The sequence below is a fragment of the Sminthopsis crassicaudata genome, chromosome 3 (assembly GCF_048593235.1).
Source record: "Sminthopsis crassicaudata isolate SCR6 chromosome 3, ASM4859323v1, whole genome shotgun sequence".
Lineage (NCBI taxonomy): Eukaryota > Metazoa > Chordata > Mammalia > Dasyuromorphia > Dasyuridae > Sminthopsis > Sminthopsis crassicaudata.
In genome coordinates, this window is record NC_133619.1 from 43,046,599 (window position 1) to 43,066,691 (window position 20,093).

At 37.8% G+C, this 20,093-nt stretch overlaps 1 protein-coding gene across 1 annotated transcript; it reads left to right on the forward strand.

Annotated features, from left to right (window-relative positions):
• Nucleotides 1-1,513: 1,513 nt before the first annotated feature.
• Nucleotides 1,514-19,134, forward strand: TM4SF18 (transmembrane 4 L six family member 18). The gene is made up of 5 exons (XM_074298363.1): nucleotides 1,514-2,070; nucleotides 4,784-4,873; nucleotides 10,419-10,561; nucleotides 13,206-13,386; nucleotides 18,608-19,134. Exons 1-5 carry the CDS (start codon nucleotides 1,894-1,896, stop codon nucleotides 18,620-18,622), a joined length of 606 nt encoding a protein of 201 aa, XP_074154464.1. The 5' UTR covers nucleotides 1,514-1,893; the 3' UTR covers nucleotides 18,623-19,134.
• Nucleotides 19,135-20,093: the final 959 nt, after the last annotated feature.

Here is a 20,093-nt window from a genome sequence, read left to right on the forward strand (position 1 = left end):
AAAGCCCTTCTGGGATGCTTCACCTGCGCTGGGATACTGGAAGGATTCTGTGCAGGGTTAAACATGATCACACTAGCCTGAGAGTGAAATTAAGGGATCATTGATTTAATGTTGAGGGATTAGCTGAGACTGTTCTGTTCAGCCTTTTTATTTTTACAGATTAAGCCCAAGGAAATTCACAGAAGACAAGCCCAGAAGAAGAATCTTGAATCTAGAAACTCTGATTTCTAAAGGCAGCTCTCTCTCTCCATTGTACCACAATCTTAGGGGTTTTTGTCCCGTCCTATTCTTATCACAAGATAACCTCCACTAAGTCAGTAGTAGCTAGCATTTAGATGACTCTTGCAAAGTACTTGCAAATATTATAACACATCAGCCTCACAAGAGCCTTCTAAACTGGGGGCCAATATTGTTATTTCCACTTTGTAATCAAGAAAACTGAGACCAAATCCACAAGCCTGTAAGTATCTGAGGCAGTATTTGAACTCAAGGTGTCCTAACTCCAAGTCCAGCAAGCTATTCTCTGGACAACCTAACTGCTCCCTTAAGCTATTCAGTCATTTCATTTCTTCCTGGGTCCACTTCCTGCTAATTAAGATAGTAATTGAATTCCTGGTTATTCTTAATTCATGGAGATAAATGGCAGGTTAAATATGTGTGTATCTAGGTAGGTAAGTAGATAGATAGACAGATAGATAGAGAGAGAGACAGAGAAACAGAGACAAGAGATATACAAATATAGAGACAGACAAAGATAGACAAAGACAGAGACAGAGAAATAGAGACAAAGACGGAGAGACACACAGAGACATATACAGATGGAGAGAGAGAGAGAGAGAGAGAGAGAGAGAGAGAGAGAGAGAGAGAGAGAGAGAGAGAGAGAGAGAGAGAGAGAGAGAGAGAGAGGGGGGGGGGGGGAGGGGATGGAAGAAAGAGAGAGAGGGAAAGGGAAAGGGAGAGGGAGAAGGCAATGGCCCATGTCTGTTCCTGGAGTACTGAGAAAAACTTGTATCTGCATCTTCCTAATTTTGAAAATTTGAAGCCAGCTCTTCATTGCTTCTGCTTCTCCCACCCCCCGGTCTCTCTGTCTCTGTTTCTGTCTCTCTCAGATACATATATACATACATACATACATATAGATGTACATAGATGTATTTGTACATCTATGTATACATACATAGATCACACACATACATACAAATTCCAGGGAAGGAAGATGGGCACTTGCCCCGGGCACAAAGTGAAGCTGTGAGAATTCACCAGCACTCAGAGCTGCTTCTCTGGTCTATCAGATTGTTTTCACTAAACCTCCTGCTTCCAACAGTTGGATGAAGGCTGCCTGGCTTTCCTTTCCTTTCTACAAACTTCCCTCTTAAAACTCACTCAGGGTTAAGGCAGGAGGTCTTTAATCTAGAGGAAAATGACACATTAAAACCAGAAAGAAAAAAAAAGACAGCCCACCTCATCACTTCTGGCACAGGATGAAGACAAATTGGGCTCTTCAGCCAGTGATTATTGTCTATTGTTCCCTGAACAGTAAACTACTATTTAACGCTGATAATGTTTGGCTGGAGTTATAGCTAAGTAAGTAACCAGCTCCTCATGAATATGAAGTGAAAGTCTGACCCAGAAAAGAAAGTCACAGGTAGAAAGAGAGAGAGAGAGAGAGAGAGAGAGAGAGAGAGAGAGAGAGAGAGAGAGAGAGAGAGAGAGAGAGAGAGAGAGAGAGAGAGAAGAAAGAGAGAAAGGAGACAGAGTCGAGACGGAGACATAGAGAAAGAGAAAAAAGAAGAGAAAAAGAAAGAAAAAAGAGAAAAGGGGGAAAGAAGCCTTCAAATCCTTCTTGATACTCTCGAGTTCTACAGACTACCAGACCATACTACCCACACCAGGATGGGGGCTCGGAGATGCAGTGGCTGCCTCAGTTGTCTGATAATTCCCCTTGCGCTTTGGAGCATTATTGTTAATATCTTGCTATATTTCCCAAATGGACAGACTTCATATGCATCCAGCCACAAACTCACCAATTATGTGTGGTATTTTGAAGGAATCTGTTTCTCAGGCATCATGGTAAGTTGTGTTTGGGAGATTTGGACTTGTCAGAAAAATGCCTTATTCTGATAAGAAAAAGTGATAAATGAAGGGCTTTAATAACTGAGCACAGGGGGGACATGATTGGTTAACCAACTATTTATCGTGTCACCAAAACAGGGAATCTAAGCATAATGAAGTTGGGAGGAAATTTGGCTTCCAGGACTAGAGAGTCCTTGGTTATGTAGATTTTATTTTTTTAAAGTTTATTTTAGGATATTGACCCTCCAGATAAATTGTTCTTCTTAAGGGCAGATTTAATGTCCTAATCCACCATTTTTATAGTATTGCTGTTAGTAGGAAAGCCCATTGGAGTTATTCTAAGCAGTCTGGCATGATAGGTTATTTGTTTTTTGTTTTTAAAACAAAGAATTAGTTGATGATTAGTGTGTGATCATTTGATATCTGTTCTAAAGTTCAGACAGGGGAGATGTATAACATCACATGTTCATAGTCCAGGAAGCGATCTCAGTAACCATTAAGATTTGAGAAAGCAGAACCTCAGAGTGGTCATTCCACTGGACAGCTGAGATTTGAACTCAAGTTCTCTGACTCCAAATCTATTACATTCTTTCTACTGTCATCTCTAACTAAAAGAACATTTCTCAGATCATGTAACATTTCTACAAGACATCCTGCCTTCAAACCTTCCAATAATACATCCTCTAGGAGAGAACTTAATATAAATATGCCTTCAGGGTTGTTTTATTTTTAAAATTTTGCTTTTTTTCACTTATGAGGGACAGGAGACCTAGTGTTAGGATAATCAAATTTTAAAAAGAAAGAGGGTTATTGAATCATTTTTTTTAAAAAATGCATCAATGAGAGCAGAAGCCCAGAAAGTAGCACAGATAAGCTGCACAGCTTTAAACATTCTATGATGAACTTTCATTTGATTACTTAAAGAAAAAAGCAAATTATACATAATAGAGACTCAAATTTTCACATTCAACTCATTGTCTATTCTACTGTGTATATGAAAGTGCTCATGTTAGCTGATATTTCTTAAGGCCAGAATTTTTTAAAAAAAATTAAATACTGTTGTCAGAAGGTAGAATAGAGAAACAACTTAATTAATTTGCCGAGAAAATGAGGAATTTTCTAATAAAAATGAACGAATTACAGAAGAAACATCTGGTTATCTCATCAAATGTGTAGACTGTACTATATAGTAAGATAGAACTGAGCTTACATAGCAGAAAAGCAACAGACAAAGCTGGTAACTGGGATCCCAGTTATGAGAAAGGGACAAAATGAATTTTGCCTTTTTTTAAGTTTTAGGTCCTAAAATTGGAAGTATTTGAAACCCTAACGAGAATTAAAATGCAATGTAATTAACTTCCTTTTTAAAAAAAATGGTTCTGCGGAAAGGAATGGGAATCAATTGTTATCTAAGCTGGGACAGTTATGTCAGAGGCAGGATGAGGTAGTAGATAAGAATACTGAGCTTAGAGTCAATAAGATCTGATTTCAAATCCCACCTCAGAAATTAGTTCTGTGCCACAGAGCAAATGTGACTTCAACTGTGTGCTCTTTAGGGACCTGTCTCTTCAGTCAGAGATGGTTTATGATCTGTGCTGATAAAGGCTGTCCTCATGGCCAGCTCACAAACCATTACTTCTTATTTGTCAAAAGATCTGGGAGACTGAAAATATTTAAAAATCCCCTTAGTAGAAAATTATTTCATTTGGAGTTTAGATAGCTGATATGATAGCTATGATTCCAATAGTTTAGAGAAATCTCAGATGAGGAAGTTTGTTCTACAAATTCAGACTAGTAATTGCAATTTTGTCATCTCGGAGCTATCTTGGACACTGAGACAGCAAGGGATTTTTATGTGTCTGAGACAGAATTTGAACTCAGCTCTCTATACCATACTGCCTCTTTAGATAGTCAAACTCTAGAAATTCTGGCTACAAACCTAGAAAAGTGGAAGTAAACTTGCCTAAAGTTAATATTTGAATGGTGAGTTCTCTTAGAGCTATAAACCTCACAATACTTTGGGATGCAAGTCAGAAATGTGGAATAATAAACAAATCAAAGCTCTTTTTTGGAGATTAAACCCTGTGTCTACAGACCAAGAACATTGCATGAAGTAAAGTGAATTCATGGGTTTATTTGATTTATATATATAAGCAATCTGGGTAATTCAGAGAATACATTTCACATTATTTCTTGAATTTTAAATACATCCTGAATCTCAGATGTTAATATATTAAAGAAGAAAGTCTGGTAAACAAAAGCAAAACTTCAGATGAATCATCTTCCCCCATCTACAGAGTCAGTGAGAAAATGGGAAAAGCTAGCCAGGCTGGGAAATCCCCACTTTCTCATTAGTCAGAGACTATTAGTCAGTGGTCATTAGTTAATGGATATCTCCTCCTCCTCCTTTGTGGCTTTTCTTGGCAAAGATACTGGAGTATTCCATCATTTCCTTCTCTAGCTCATTTGTCAGATGGGGAAACTGAGGCTAACAGGATTAAGTGACTTGCCCAAGGAGATGGTAAGTGTCTGAAGCTGAATTTGAACTCAGGAAGATGAGTCTTCTGGATTCCAGACCCACCGCTCTATCCACTGCCCTTTATCATTAATAGTCATTAAATGAATAAAAAGTTGGTTTTGAGGATAAGCAATGTGATAAATACGGGGCTAAAGCGTCATCCTTAAACCTTTTATCTTTTCTCTCCTCCAGATGCTAATAGTAGCTGCAGCTCTCCTAATACTGGAGAGGAACACACCATATAAATGCTGTCAGAGTGAGAACTGCAGCAAAAAATATATGGTAAGGGCAGAATCTGCTGTTGTTGCTTTCTAAGTAAGTTTGTTGTTCTTCAGTTTGACTCTTCATGATCCCATTTGGATTTTTCTTGAAAAAGATACTGGAATGGTTTGTTATTTCCTTCTTCAGTCCATGTTACAGATGAGGAAACTGAGGCAAAAATGACTTCCTTAGGGTCATACAGCTCAGAATTATCTGAGGCTGGATTTGCGCTCAAGCCCAGCACTCTCTATACACTGTGCCGCTTAGTTGTCCTTTTTCTTCTCAGTAAATCTACTTTCTTCTCTCAGTCTGTCTGCAGAAAACACCAATACAGTGACAATAATAATGCTTTAATATATTTCAGTTCAAAATTGAACAACTAAAGTCTGGTTTCAAGATTTGTTATTCATTTCAAATAGCCTAAAACTAAGTATTTTGAAAGAATTTAAATGTCATTTATGCAATTTGCAGTAATCCCATTTAAGAGTGTAAATGGAGAGGGATTGATCTTCCCTAGACAATTTTGTGAGCATACTTCTCTCCTGTAAGCCTTGGGCATGGCCATTGGCAAACCAATCTGGCTTATGAGGAAAGTGCCAATGAGCTCCTACTCTCTAGGAGGGAAAATATGCTCATCAAATTGAAATGGAAGATGGGGAGAGAATTTAGGGAGTAAATGGAAGCATAAATTTGGGCCTGAAGGAAACTTGAAAGTCCAGCTTTCCTGATTGTCCAGATGAGGAAACTGAGACCCAGTTACTTAACTTGCTCAAATTCACACAGATAGTAAGTAGGAAAGTTCTGGGACTTCTAATGGACTACAAGCTCACTATAGGGCTACGCTGTGATACAATAGCCAGAAGTACTATTGCAAATGGATAGACCATGAGTGAATGGTAGAAACAGGTCTAGAATTTCAGCTTCCCACTCTCTGTTCAGGTGTGTAGAATAAGCCCAAGCCCATTTTCTTCCAGACAGAAGGTGTCAAGCTTATAATCATATGCTCCCTGTGAAGTAAATTATTGTTATTGACATTAATGAAAGTTGATGGCAGAAAGATTTGGAAGCCCAAGGATAGAGTACTACTCAATTTAATAAGCATTTATTAATCTATGTTATAATATAACATGTATATTACATTATATTATATGCACTGAGCTGAACATTTAAGATATAAAAAGAGGCAAAAGACAGTGCTCACCTTGAGGAGCTTACAATCTAATTGAGACAAAGCAAAAACAAATGCATATGAACATTGCAGGATATGCAGGCTAAATGACTTTAAAAGATTCATATCCTTCAGTATCCTCAATAGCAAAAATTACAGTTGTGAAAATTCAAAAGTGAACTGCTGAGATAAGCAGGAGCTTTCTGCTGTGAGCAATAAACATGCAGTCTCCACAGGGAAGTGAGCTGACCAGTGGATATCCAGTTTAAACAGGATATTGGCCTGAAAACTACAGAAGGGACTTTCCCTGAAATGACATTTTTGCATAGCCAGCCCTCACCTTTTAGTGAGCCTAGATTCATTAATATATAATTAACATTGCAATTCTCCCTCCCCCCCAACGTAATAGTCCCTGCATAATTACATACACCCTTGGACCTTCTTTGTCTCCTCTCCCATTATGGCTTGCTGCCTTTTTTTCCATCAGCCATTCTTGCTCTATGAAGTAACCACTTTTGTCCCAACAAGGCTGCCTCCTCTGAGGAGAGATGCCCACTGGCATTTCACCACTGGGTGCTGTTATTCTTAATAAATGTCTTAGCTTAGGTGGGAGATAGTCTGAGTTTGAATTCTTTTGAGAAGATGCCATGACATATGCAATATTAATTATTTGTGATTTTTCCAGTAAACTTCTTATTATGATACCATATGATCTATTGAAAGCTCTGTTGAAAGCTATCTATCACCCAAGAATGAGAAGATGGCCCCAGTCAGCCCACAAATTGGTAGTTCACTTCTGGCTATCACATTTTAGAAAGGATGCTGATAAGATCCAGAGAGCATTCACAGGAGGGGAAAGGATGGGGAAGAGCCTCAAGTCCATGCTGTAGGAAGATTAGTGGAAGAAGCTAGGAATATTAGCCTGAAGAGGAAATGATTTCTGGGTATATGATAGTTTTCTTCAAATACCCCAAGGTTTAAATTAAAAAATTATCAGAAGAATAATTTAAAAACTGGTTCTGTTTGACAGAACCAGGGAAAAATAGGAGGAATGAGAGGAAAATTAAAAAAAAGGAGAAATGGTATTCTGGGTTTCGGGAGAATCCAGTCTTCCTAACTCTGTCCTGCCGCTGGACTTGGATGATCAGGAAGAGAATGTGGGGCCAACAATTTTGTACAATTCTGCCTCACTTAAATCCAATTCATGGGCAAGCCAACCCATCATTTATGATGTCATTAGCCTTCTTCAAAGACAAAAAACAAACACCACGACTTAAGGAAAAACTCCCCAGCCATCCCAGCCATGCCAGCCATCCCAAAGTGAGCTGAGCCGTGTCCAGAGGGAGCAGCTGCAGTCTCTTTCCCATCTTCAAGCACAGGCTCTGTCATCAAAGCCAAACAAAAAACACATGCTACAAAGAGAATTTGTTGTTTCCTAGGTAGGTTGGGTTTCTTCTTGTTTTTCTTTCTTAGACTGAGGTCTCTTCTGATGCTGAATTTCTGTGTTGTTTTTTAAATTTTTAATGTAGTCCCAAAGCTTTGTCTTCCATCTTGTCTTTAAGTTCTGTCTCTGTAATTAGATCTTCCAATGCCTTGGATCAATGAAAAAAAGTGATGTAATATAAGGGGAAAGTACTGGATTTGTCTTCACAAGTCTGAGCCTCTGGTTGCTACTTATAGGACTTTTGGCAAGTCACCTTTTTCTGAGGCCATTTTTTCACCTACAAAATTGTATGAATGATCTCCCTTCCAATTCAAATATTCTATGTTAAGCTCTTGTAGTAATGACAGTCGAATAGTTCATCTAGGCTTCCAAGAGTTATGGGGAAAAAAAGGCAAAGAGGGAAGACAGGAAGTGAGACCTTTGATGTTTGAGTTGTGGGTTACACAAGAATCTCGCTTTTTTTTTAATCTCATGAGTTTGATTTGTTCTAATAGATATGTCAGCAGGCAGTCAACTGGGGAACAATGAACGCCTTAGCCAAGATATCAAGCTTTAAGATAATGGAGATTACTTGAAAGGGAAATGGGAAATTTTTCTAATCTTCAATCTCAAAAGTAGGGAGAATCCTAAGAAGCACAATGATATTCCCTTCCTAGAAATTGAGTGAAACATGTCTAGTTGCTGTGATTGTGGTTGTTGGAGAGTTTTTGTTTGTTTTTTAATTTTGTCAACTAATAGAGGCAGACCATATGGTACTTAATGTTCTGGGAATGAGTGTGGGGATCATTTCTATTGTTCTAGGAAAACTACTAATTTTTTTCTATGTACCTTGGTAAGTTTGCTAATTCCTTAAAATGAATATATTCTTCCTTAACCTGGCTCTGATGAATTTGTTACACTCTGTCCGTGCCAGGTTTTGTTTTGATGACATGATACATGCAGATTACAGAACATTACCTAGCTGGAAGAACTCACAGTGATCATTTCGTTCAGCCTTCCCTTTTGAGGAAACTGAGATTCAAAGAGATGGAGTGACTTGGCCAAAGTCAAGTGATAAACTGTTAGCCAAGCCAAGATTTCTGACTGCTCTATATCACATGACAGTGCTTCCCACCGGTGAATATACTTCCTTTTCCATTGAACATCACAAAACCAGACACAGGAAATGTTTCTGTTCTTTAAAAAGAGAAGGAAGGACATGAGGGAGGGCAGCAGGAGAAAGGGAGAGAAAGAAGGAGATACCAGATGGCTTTGCCACATCAAGCTTGGCTGGTTATCTCTCTGCCTTAACACAGATTGCTCCAAATTGTTTTTCTTTTAAAACTATGTATCACTTTTGTATTGTTTGTCAGTGATATCTTTTTTTTTCTCCAAGTCATCCTGAATCACAAGCTTCAAGTTCTTATTATAATCCCTCTCCTTTTCCCCCCCACACCAATCTTTTCTAAATCACTATCAATTCTTTCTTCTAATGTTTCTCATACCTATTTTTTCTCTTCCTCTTTCTACTGTCATCACTTTAATTCAGACTCATACCATTTCATACTTGGATCATCTCAATAATCTGCTACCTTGTCTTTCTGACTCTCCCTTCTCCCCTCTCCAATCTAGATACCAAATTAAGAATTCTGAAATACTATTTTCATTATGTCCCATTTGCTCTAAAACTTTCAATAGCTCTTTACCTACAGGCTAACATTTAAATTCTTTAACCTGACATTCAAGGACCTTCATAATATGGCCCTATTCTATCTTTCCAATTTAATTTTTTACTACTCCTTTATATGAACTTTTCAGAACAGTCAGACTGATCTATTCACTGCCCTTTATGCACAGCATTCCCTTTCTCATATTTGAATCTTGGCTTCCATTGTTTTGTTCCTGCCTTATATGTGTCTTCCTTCTGCTTTCTATCTTCAAGGCCAGATGCTAATTTCTCTGTATGCCTTTTCCTGATCATCCTAGCCCATGAGATTCTCTGTATTCTGAGCTCCCATAGCACTTATTATTTATAAAATTATTTGGGACTTATCATATACTCTTTGCACTAATAGTTATAGTTTATATATATGTTTTTTTAGAGGCAATATACTATGATGGGTAGAATAGTGGACTTAGCATTAAAATGGACCACATAAAATTCTCACTTCTATCTAAGTAACTTATCAATGTAGTGATATAATGATCTACATTACTGGAAAGAGTTCCTCCACTAGAAGTTCCCTGTACTGATGCTATCAGAGATTCTTCACATTGTCAGATACTTTCCAAATTGGTTGTTAAGTCCTTAGGAACAGAACTGTGTTTTTTACCTCCATTCCATCCCAAGGCTTGCTATCTTGAACATAATAAAGGTTTAATAAGTTGTTGATGGCTTATGAGAATCCTTTCACAATGTCTGTGCCATAAATTAATTATATGACCTGTATAACAGTGGACTACAAACAGTTTGGTCAGTCATACAAGATTGGTTTATATGATGTGAAACTAAAAAGTACTTTAAAATGGACTTTGCAAATCATTAGAATCATGTCTGGTAAGGTGACTGGTGTTTTGTCTCTGGGTTCCATATTTAGAAGGTGCACTTGAAATCCTCAGAACTAGAAATAGAATTTAGCGTCTAGTTAACAAAAACAGTTATAATGGAATTATCAAGATGGCAGACTGTAAAGTGCTCTGTCCCTGTCACTTCTACTCACTCTTAATCTTTCAATTAAGGAAGAGTTTTTATATGTCTTTCTCCAGGCACAGATGTTAGTACTTGCTCAGAATTAAAAATTACTACGTATAAATTTATAGAACAATTAGATTTAGAGTGGATATTTATTTATTAATACTTTACACAATGAGGTAAGTTCAAGTGAAATTGAGAAAGGAGGTACCTGTGTGATCATTTACTGCAAATTCCCTCTGTCTTGTTTAATGTCACTAAAATTCTTCTATATTTAATTTAGAGTTTACTCTCCATTATCTTTTCTGTCCTTGGAATTGCTTTCTCTGGATATTGCTTGGTGATATCAGCACTGGGATTAGTGCAAGGACCATACTGCCGTACCCTCAATGGCTGGGAATATGTCTTTGAAGATACCACAGGGAGGTAAGATGAAACTTCCCAATTCATGGAAGCTAGGGAAGGCGCTTAACGTTCACCCACTGGTTCATAACTCCTATTAGTATTTGTCATTCAATGCTAATTAGTTTTATAACAAATTGGAAACATAGAAATGATCCTCTAAAATGGTAATATTTGTTAACAGCTGTAATTGTTCGGAGATAAATCTAGCCATGTTTAGGTTTCCCCCCTAATCATTGGAAGTCTTGGTTATTCAGGACTTTAAAAAGGAAGCATTTGATCCATGCCCTAGGGAAGGCTGGGGCAAGGTAATATTAGCTTGGTGTAAATTATAGATTAGTGATGGAGCTAGGATGTAAGCTTATTTGCATACTTTCATGAATGGGTCAGACTTGCTTTTGATTCATTGGAAAAGACAGATACAAGAAGCTGCATTGTAAAGTGGATAGCGGAGTGGGCTGGGAGTCATGAAAACCTGAGTTCTTCTGATACCTATTATCTCCATGATGCTGGTCAAGTCATAAAACGCCCAAATCTCATCTTCTGGAAAGATTTCCATTTGCTCTATACATATGTTGTATGTATTTAGTTATTTACATAGTGTCTCTTCCATTAGGAAGGGATCTCTCTGAGACAAGGGACATAGATTTTTGTTTGGTTTTGTTTTGCTTAGCACAGTTCCTGGTAAATAGTAAGGGCCTAATTATATTTACTATTTCTAATTCAGTTGCAATCATTGCCTTGGCGAAGGAAGGGCCCATATCATCACTCTTGCTCTGCCCATTACCTTTTGGCAGGGAGGAGAGAAAGACCACAGTGTCTCAAATAGGGGCAATAGCTGAGGTTCCTGCATTGGGACACCTCACCTGGGTGACAGCTGATCAGTGACCCAGAGAGTCCGTTGAAGAAGGAAGTGGCTCTGTCATAAGGAGAAGGAAACCTGAAGCAAACCACGGGTGATTGACTTCTTTCTTTGCCTCCAGTTCCCCCTCCTGAGCACTGATTTTTGTTTTCATGTTTCCCCAAACTCATCAGCCGCCTTTCTTGGTTCTCACCTTCAGGACAAGGAGATGGCTGTGTTCATCCTAAGCTTCCTTAAGCACCAAATTTTCATAATTGAGTACCTGACCTTTTCATGTTTACAGTGATGTTAAATCTTCAGTCCTGAATTTGGTTTTCACAGAGTATCAGGTAACAATTCCTCTTTCCACCAAATGGCTTAGAGGAAAATTTAAACCTGCCTGCCAAGAGAATCTTTGCAGTAAGATGTTTAGTCATGCACACAACAAATTTTTAAAAAAGAGGAAAAAAACCAAGCCTAATGCCACACAAATATTAAGGTAGAACAGTAAATGAGCCAGAAAGTCGGTCAAATGACTTGAGTCCAAGGATCAGGAGGGGGTGTTTTTGGGTCCCTGCCCTTAGTTAGATTATGATCAATTATGTTGACTGAGCAGGAGGGCAGAATCACAGGACTGGAATATATCTCAGTGGGCAGTCCATAACTGAATGAGGATCTTCCCCTCCATTTTCCAAACATACTCTAAAAGTGGGTCATCCAGCCTTTCCTTGAAGACTTCCAGTGATGGAATACTCACAAAAGCAGCCATTTCTTTTTTGAACTTTGAAAGGTTAGGATAGTTTTCCTGACAGCCTCCACCCATTGCTCCTAGGTGTTGTCTCTTTTGTAAAGAGCTATTTAGTCACTCCAGATACCACCAAAAGCCCTTAGATACAGGGACATTATTAGTAAAATTGACGTGATGCAACTTGGGATCAAGGGGAAAATGATTGGCCAAATCCCTATGATCATTTCATATTCTTGCATAGGGTCAGATCCAGTAGTACATCCTCTGGGATCATTCCAACCCTACCCTGAACTAGAGAATTCATTGCTTCTTCCAATCCTTTGGTACTTACTTGTGGCCGACCTGTGGTAGCGCTTTCCAAACTTGTGTTGGTCTGATCAGCCATGGTTGATCCCTTGTACCATGATCCCAACACAGTGATGTCATTTTTGCCTCTTCAAGAATGAAACACACCCACCAACCAACTTGATCATGTATCATCTTAAGCTGCTTTTGAACAAAGATGAAGGAGAGAGGGGGTGGTATGGAGGAGAGAAGACTGAACTTGGAATCAGGATTCTAATCCAGAGTTCTAGTCCCATCACAACTTTTCTAAGCCTCAGTTTCTTCATTTATAAATTGAGGAGTTTGGATGTTTCTAAAGTTTCTTTCCAGTTCTAAATCAATGATCCCATGAGAAATAGATAAAAAGCTGATCTTGAAGTCCTGAGAGATCTTGGATCTGTGGGCCTGGACAAATCATTCTAGAAATCTCTCTGGGGAGATAAATTCAAACCTGCACTGGTAAAAGTAGTTCTTAATATTTAATATAAAAACTCATGGATCCAGGCCCTATTCCCCTCCTGTCCTTTTGTCTTTGACTGCAAATTTTTTGAGGGTAGAAATTAAGTTTATTTTTCATATAACCTCCACCTATTAGCACAATAAATAAGTACAGAAGGGACCTGGGAAATACCTGTTGCTTGAAAGAATGAATGTTAAAACAGCTTTGAATTTTTCAGCTACCTTTGCATCATTCTAGATGGAATAAAAAACGAATGAGTCACCAGTCTCATTTTGCCCATTTTTTCCTCTTATAGTTTCCTCAGTGATCCTAGCACATGGAGCCAGTGTCTGGAGCCTGCTCATGTGGTCGAATGGAATATTATTTTATTTTCTATTCTTATAACGCTCAGTGGTCTCCAAGTGATCATCTCTCTCATCAAAGTAATCATTGAACTCAGCAAGATCCTGTGCACGACCTACTCAGTCATAATACAGGTAACTGATGCTAGAACCATGTAGACTCAGAAGGGAGCCAGGGTTGCTCTGTTTCTGGAACTCACTTTATCCATCTGGTTGCCAGCATCTGTAAATTATTTTTTCACATATTTCCTTAAATCCATCTCTTTGTTTCTGTTTCCATTGACATTATCCTAGATTATATTCTCACCACCCATCTATGCCTAGGGTATTATAAGCTGCTTCCTTACCTGAGCTTCCTGCTTCTGGACTCTCCTCATCCTACCTTTGTGGGAAAGGCAGAATGGGGCAGTGAGTTTTGCATCCCTCTGCCTGGACTTCCTTCCCATCCTTTCTTATGCTGTTTACTTGAATCCCCCTCTTCCTTTCTTTTTCCTTTCCTCCTTTCTTTCCTATTTTGTTTCTCCTCTTCCTCCTCTTCCCCACTCTCCTCTTCCTTTCCTTCTTCTTTTCTTGCTTTTCCGTTATGATTCCTTCCCAGATCTCCCCATCCATGAATAATTCCCTCCTAGTCCTCTTGCTTGTAGCCTTGTATTTATGCCAGACACATAGTACTTATGGGCTAAAAGTCATTTGTACATATGTCTCAAGAGAATGTTTTGCATGATTTCATATGCATAAATAGGCATTGTATTTCTAGCCTTGTTGTTGAAAGGATGGAGGAAGAGAAAGAGGAATTAAAAATAAAAATAAAATGTCTTAAAAGAGGTAATTTGGTAGAGAGAAAGTGTGTTGGAATTGGAAACTGGAGGATTTGGATTTGCTATGGGCAAGTTTTCTCAACTATAAAACAGAAAGAAGGTAACTTCTAGGCTAGTTGTGAAAATCAAATACATAAGAATATAAAGTACCATATATAAGCCATTATGCTGTACATGTATGTATACATGTAACATATTTCCAGCTAGTTAAGCAGTTCTTTGACATCAGGGACTGGACTTAAATTTTTTTTTTGTTTTAATTTTTTTTGTTTACATGTATACATTCAGTTTTTACATATTTCCATATGAGTTATGTTGGGAGATAAAAATCAGAAAGGAAAAAAAATCATTAGAAAGGAAAAAAGGTGAAAATAATGTGAATTGATCCACATTCAGTCTCTGGAAGCAGATGGTGGCTTCCATCCAAAGTTTATTGCGATTGCCTTGGATTACTGAATTGTTGAGAACTAAGTCTATCATAGTTAATCATCACACAATCTTGATGTCGGTGTGTACAATGTTCTCCTGGTAATGCTCGCTTCCCTCAGCATAAGTCATGTAAAAACTTTCCAGGCTTTTCTGAAATCAGCCTGCTCATCATTTTTTAAATAATACAATAATATTCCATTACATTCATATACCGTAACTTATTCAGCCATTCCCCAGTGGAGGAGCATCTATTCATTTTCCAACTCTTTGCCACCACAAAAAGAGCTGCTACAAACATTTTTTGCGTAAGTGGGTCCTTTTTCCTGTGGAGTCTGGACATTTTTGTGAACCTCACAGCACCCTACATACTCTCAAGAAGAATTTGGTAAAAGAACGAACAAAGGTTACAGAATTTATCAATTCCAAATTGTCTGGATTTTGGAAAGAAAGCACTTGTATGTTCTATATTGTCTCTAGTATGGCTGAAACACAGTAACCTGGGTAGGAGGCAGGGACCCAAATTCTACCTTCAGGAGAATTGGCTAATCTCAACTGCTTCTGCTTGTGGTGTTGAAAGCTTTCAGGAACTGATGGGAAGTTGGGCCTTCTGCATGCATTCTTAAATGACCTCATAGAGCTGAAGTCATCAGTTCTAGACTTGGTGGGGAATATGAAAAATGGCATATACTTTGGACAAACAACTCAGGATCCTTCCCCTGAAGGCAGAGAGCTTGGATCTGTCAGTAGCATTACCTAAGTTGATCTGCAGGAACAATTTTGTTTTGCCAATTAACTAGGAGTCAGTGAGCAAATAAGCACTTATTAAGCACCTTTTGTGTGCCAGGTACTGACTGTGCTGAGTGCTGAGGAGAGAAAGCAAGCCAGCCTATGTATATGTGCGTGTGCGTGTGTGTGTGCGTGTGTGTGTGTGCGTGTGTGTGTGTGTGTGTGTGTGTGTGTGTGTGTTAGAGATAATCTCTATGGAGACACAAAGATTAAGGTTTGAGAATGGGTTCTTTATATTCCTCATTTGATAAGTGATCAAAAGATATGATTTGTGCCCAAAGGGCTATAAAATCATGCGCACTCTAACAAAAGCATAAATTCCAAAAGAGATTTTTCCTTTTTTAAAGGAAAAGAATCTATATGCCTAAAAATATTTATAGCAACTCAAAAAATGGAAATTGAGGGGATGCCCATTAATTGGGGATTGGCTGAATAAATTGTGGTATGAGATTGTGAAGGAATATTATTGTTATATAAGAAATGATGGATGGGATGCTATCAGAAAAACATTTTACATTTGTTTTTAAAATATTGAAGTTCATATTCTCCCCCTTCCCCTGACATCTCCATTGAAGCTGTACAAAAATTTCCATAAAAATCATGTCGAAAAAGAAAAGATAGCCCTTCCTCCTGCCTCCCCCCAAAAAAAGAACCCTCAAGGGAAAAAAGAAAGTACAAAAAATATTCTTCAATCTGTATTCAGACACAATAAGCTCTTTCTCTGGGAATTGATAGCATTTTTCATCATAAGTCCTTCAGAGTAGTCTTGGATCATTGCATTGCTGAAAATAGCAAATTCATTCACAGCTGATCATCCCACAACTTTGCTTTTACTATGTACACTACTATGTCCTTGTCACTTTGCTTGAGCTCATGAAGGACTTTACAAGTTTTTCTTTGAACCTGAAACAAAAAACTTTATATCTGATACTAGAAGTCATAAGGAACAAGTCGGGGTGAGTGCATAAGAAGGTGCATTTTTAAAAGATTGGTTGGACATCTGAGGGAAGGATGGAATGTGGAAAGAGCCAAGGTCAGGAGATAATTGGTCATGGGGCCTGTACCAGGGTGGTGACAGTGTCAGGGGAGAGACTAGAATCAACAAGAATGGTCAATGACTCGGATATGGAGGGATGGCAATTGAGAACAAAGAACCAGTGATATCTTGGTTGCAAGCTGAAGTGATTAGAAGGTTAATGGTGCTCTCAACAGTATGGGAAAGTTAGAAAGAGGAGAAAACTTGATAGTAAAGATAGTGAGTTCAGTTTGGGCCATACCGAATTTAAGCTATATAATGGATATCGGGTGTCAGATGCTAATTAGATAGGTGGAGATATGAGATTGGTAATCTATAACAATTAGGTCTTAGAATCAGATGTATGGGGATAATTGAATCCATGGGAACTCACGAGATCACCAAACAAAATAGTATGGAAGGAGAAGAGAAGAGATCTTGATAGACCCTTGAGAGACACTTACCATTAGCATGAGTAACCTGGACAAAGATCTAATAAAGGGAACTGAAAAGGAGAGGTAAGACAAGAGAAAAACCAAGAAAGAGCAATGTCACAAAGACCTGGAAAGGACAGAGTATCAAAAAAAAAAAAAAAAAAGTGGTTGGTCAATTCATTTTCTGCAGGCAAAGGCAGCAGAAAGAGCAATTACTTTGAGAATTGAAAAAAAGCCATTAGATTTGGCAATTAAGAGATCATTGATAATTTTGGAGAAAATAGTTTTAATCAAATATTAGAATTCAGATCATATTGTGTTAAGAGGAGAGAGAGAGGGACATAAATGGAGATGCTGATTGTATATGGCCATTTATTCAACACACAAGCTACACTAATTGGAGAAATGTTTGGGTAGCCTCTAGGACTGAAAGAGGATGCAAAAGTCCACAATCTCAGAGATGTGAGTTGACCTGATCATAAACATTCTCTATGTGTTTCATTCACTTTGAGACCATAGACGCGTGCCCGCTCTCCTGACAGATGTTGTATGCATTGGTGAGAGTGATATTGAGGTCTGAGAGGAGAATATTTTGTTGTTGTTGTTGTTGGGTTTTTTGTTTGTTTGTTTGTTTTGTTTTGTTTTGTTTTGTTTTGCATTTTCAGTATTTTGGTTAAGGCTAAATATTAGTGGTTCACTTGTTAATGGGAAATAAAACTGGTGGTGGATCATAATGAGAATAACAGATTCCTGAAAATTATACTAGTAGACAGGTGGATGCCCTAGGGAGAACCAGCTGACCAACAGCCAGTGTAGGGGCAAGTAGGGTGATCAAGCCAGCACCCGCCCAGGGAGAAAAAGAATCTAAGGATAAATGGGGGCAAGTGCCATATCCAGCAGCACATAAGTACATATGTGTGTGTGTATATATATATATACACACACACATATGTATATGCGTGTTCATAGTGTGTGTGTATATATATGCACACACATATATACACATATATTGTCTTCCTTTATATTCTCAGCTTCTTAAGATCAGAATCTATTTCGCTTTTATTTTGTATCTTCAGTGCCCAGTGTATAATAGGTTTATTGACTAACTGATGCACTGTCTCTTTGTGGAATCAGTTCTTGGTTAAACTGTCCATAGTGATCGAGATAACTGGATCATTTTGAAATTCTTTCTTCACTTTGCTAAAGAGATTTAACCCAAAGTCCAGGGTAGTTGAGAGCTCCTAGGATGATACTCATAGATAGACTGAAAGGCCATCTAGTTCAATACACTCACTTAACAGATGAAGAAATTGTGGCCCAGAGAAATGATTTGTTAAAGATAGTACATGTCAGAGGCAGGATTTGAAACCAGGTCCTGGCTTGGCCAGATTATCAAAAACTATTATCAAAAGGCTTTCTTCTAGATTTATCCCTTGGATATATCAGTGAGTATTTTGAACAGTGAAAAGAATAAAAGATTATTTTATTCAACAAAAACAGCTGCAATTCCCAAAATCTAGCATATTAGCAAGGTCAGTGCATGTCAAAATCATTTTGTTAACAAGGTCTAACCTACAGAGACATCATTCAGCTCCAGGAAAGCTAAAAAAAAACAACCTGTGGTTAAAAAAGGCCCAATAAATGCTTTTGTTAGCAAAAAAAGAGCATTAATATTTCAGGAAGTTTAAAAGTCTCAGCATTTAATTTGTAATATCTTTCTTAGTATTGGATTTCTCCAGATAAATAAGATTCCTTCCTACCCATTCTCCCCAAACAAAGAATCCATTTTTCTGGTTTTTTTTTCCAAACTACTATGTTATTCCTCAAATCAGATTTATAGTTTTACTTAACTTGCTTTTTCTTTATTTTTCTAGCCTGGAATCATTTGAATGAGGAAAAAAAAAAAAGAGTCCTTTTCATGAGCTCCTGACCTGACCATCAACCTCACTTGTATAGAACTTGTGGATACAAACGAAGATTCAAATGATGATTTCTTGACCATACTCCTCGTTCTTCCTCGGAACTATTCCCTTTATTACAGGCCCAAACTTCAGTAAGATTATTAATCAATTAGTCAATAAGCATTTATTATGCAGGTCTTGTGTTCCAGGCACTATGTTATGGGCCAATTGTAAGCTCATATATCTAGAGTTGAAAAGCTCCTTTTAGTACAAGGCTTAGGGAACTTAACTCACTCATGTCATGAGTGTCAGAGACAGTATTTGAACCCAGACCTCCTAATTCCAGACCAATGATGTTTCCAGTATACCATGATGCCTCCCTTGATCATTCTGCCCTTCCATTTTATTCTGGTCCTTCCCAACTCTAGAGGCAGAAGGGAAGCAAAAAATATGTGATCTCTGTTCTGTATTTATATCACAATAAAATCTTTTAAAGTTTTTTTTAGAGATCCTTTTCTTTCTTTTTAAATCAAAAGATATCAAACTATTTCTCACTGTAGAATTCTTCCCCTTCCCAAGGAAAAATAATTGAAGAAAACCAACTAGCATGATACGTGTATAAGATGATGTATGTAATATTCTGCTCTCTCTGCCCAAAATAATCAATGAGGACTCTTGTAGTTGTTTTTGGTAGGGTCTTGGATTCCTTGAAAAATCCCTATTATTGGAGACTATCATTTGGAAATGCCAAATATTCCATGTATAAATTCCCAATTTAGATTTTCTGGAGTTGAGCTTGATTCTTCCAATTATTTTTTCCCATTGTATTTAAAGGAAAAATGTGTATATTTAGAGGTATAACCTGTATGGCTATCCCTTTGGAGGTATAATCTGTCCATCGTCCATCATTCTTGTTCAGCCCTGGTACAAAAGATGGACTCAAGGCTGTGTTTTGTTTCTATTAAAAGTTTTCAATATAGTAGATAGGGAGATGGAATAAGAAAGGTAAATAGACAGTAGGATCCAAGAGAGTGGAATCCAGAGTACATAAGAGAGTTGGCACCTAAATAAGGAAGATCTTAATTCAGTCTCCTAATTGTGAGACTCTGGGAAAAGTCACTGAGAAGTTTCAGCTTTAGTTTCTTCAACTGTAAAACAGAAATAATAACAGCACTTACTTCACAGTATAATTATGAGAATCAAATGAGATAATGAGCATAAACCACTTTGTAAACCTTAAGTTACTTTATAAAGACTGGCCGTTGTTGTATTTCTCTGCCATGGTGGTACTCCCCATGATCTTTCTCTTTCTTGGATACTAGGAAGTTCTCTAAATCAAACTCCCTAGAATTTCCCTGATGCTTCACAGAATAATAGTTACCTAAAGTCCATAAAATTGCTCCAGGTACTCTGAGACTTTTCTGGGGTCAAATTGAAGGATCAAAAAATAACCTGGAAG

Coding starts and splice junctions, on each gene's coding strand:
- TM4SF18 (XM_074298363.1), top strand. CDS start 1,894: ATGGGGGCTCGGAGATGCAGTGGCTGCCTCAGTTGTCTGATAATTCCC. Junction 2,071..4,783: donor TCTGTTTCTCAGGCATCATG/GTAAGTTGTGTT, acceptor TCTCTCCTCCAG/ATGCTAATAGTAGCTGCAGC. Junction 10,562..13,205: donor TTTGAAGATACCACAGGGAG/GTAAGATGAAAC, acceptor TTCCTCTTATAG/TTTCCTCAGTGATCCTAGCA.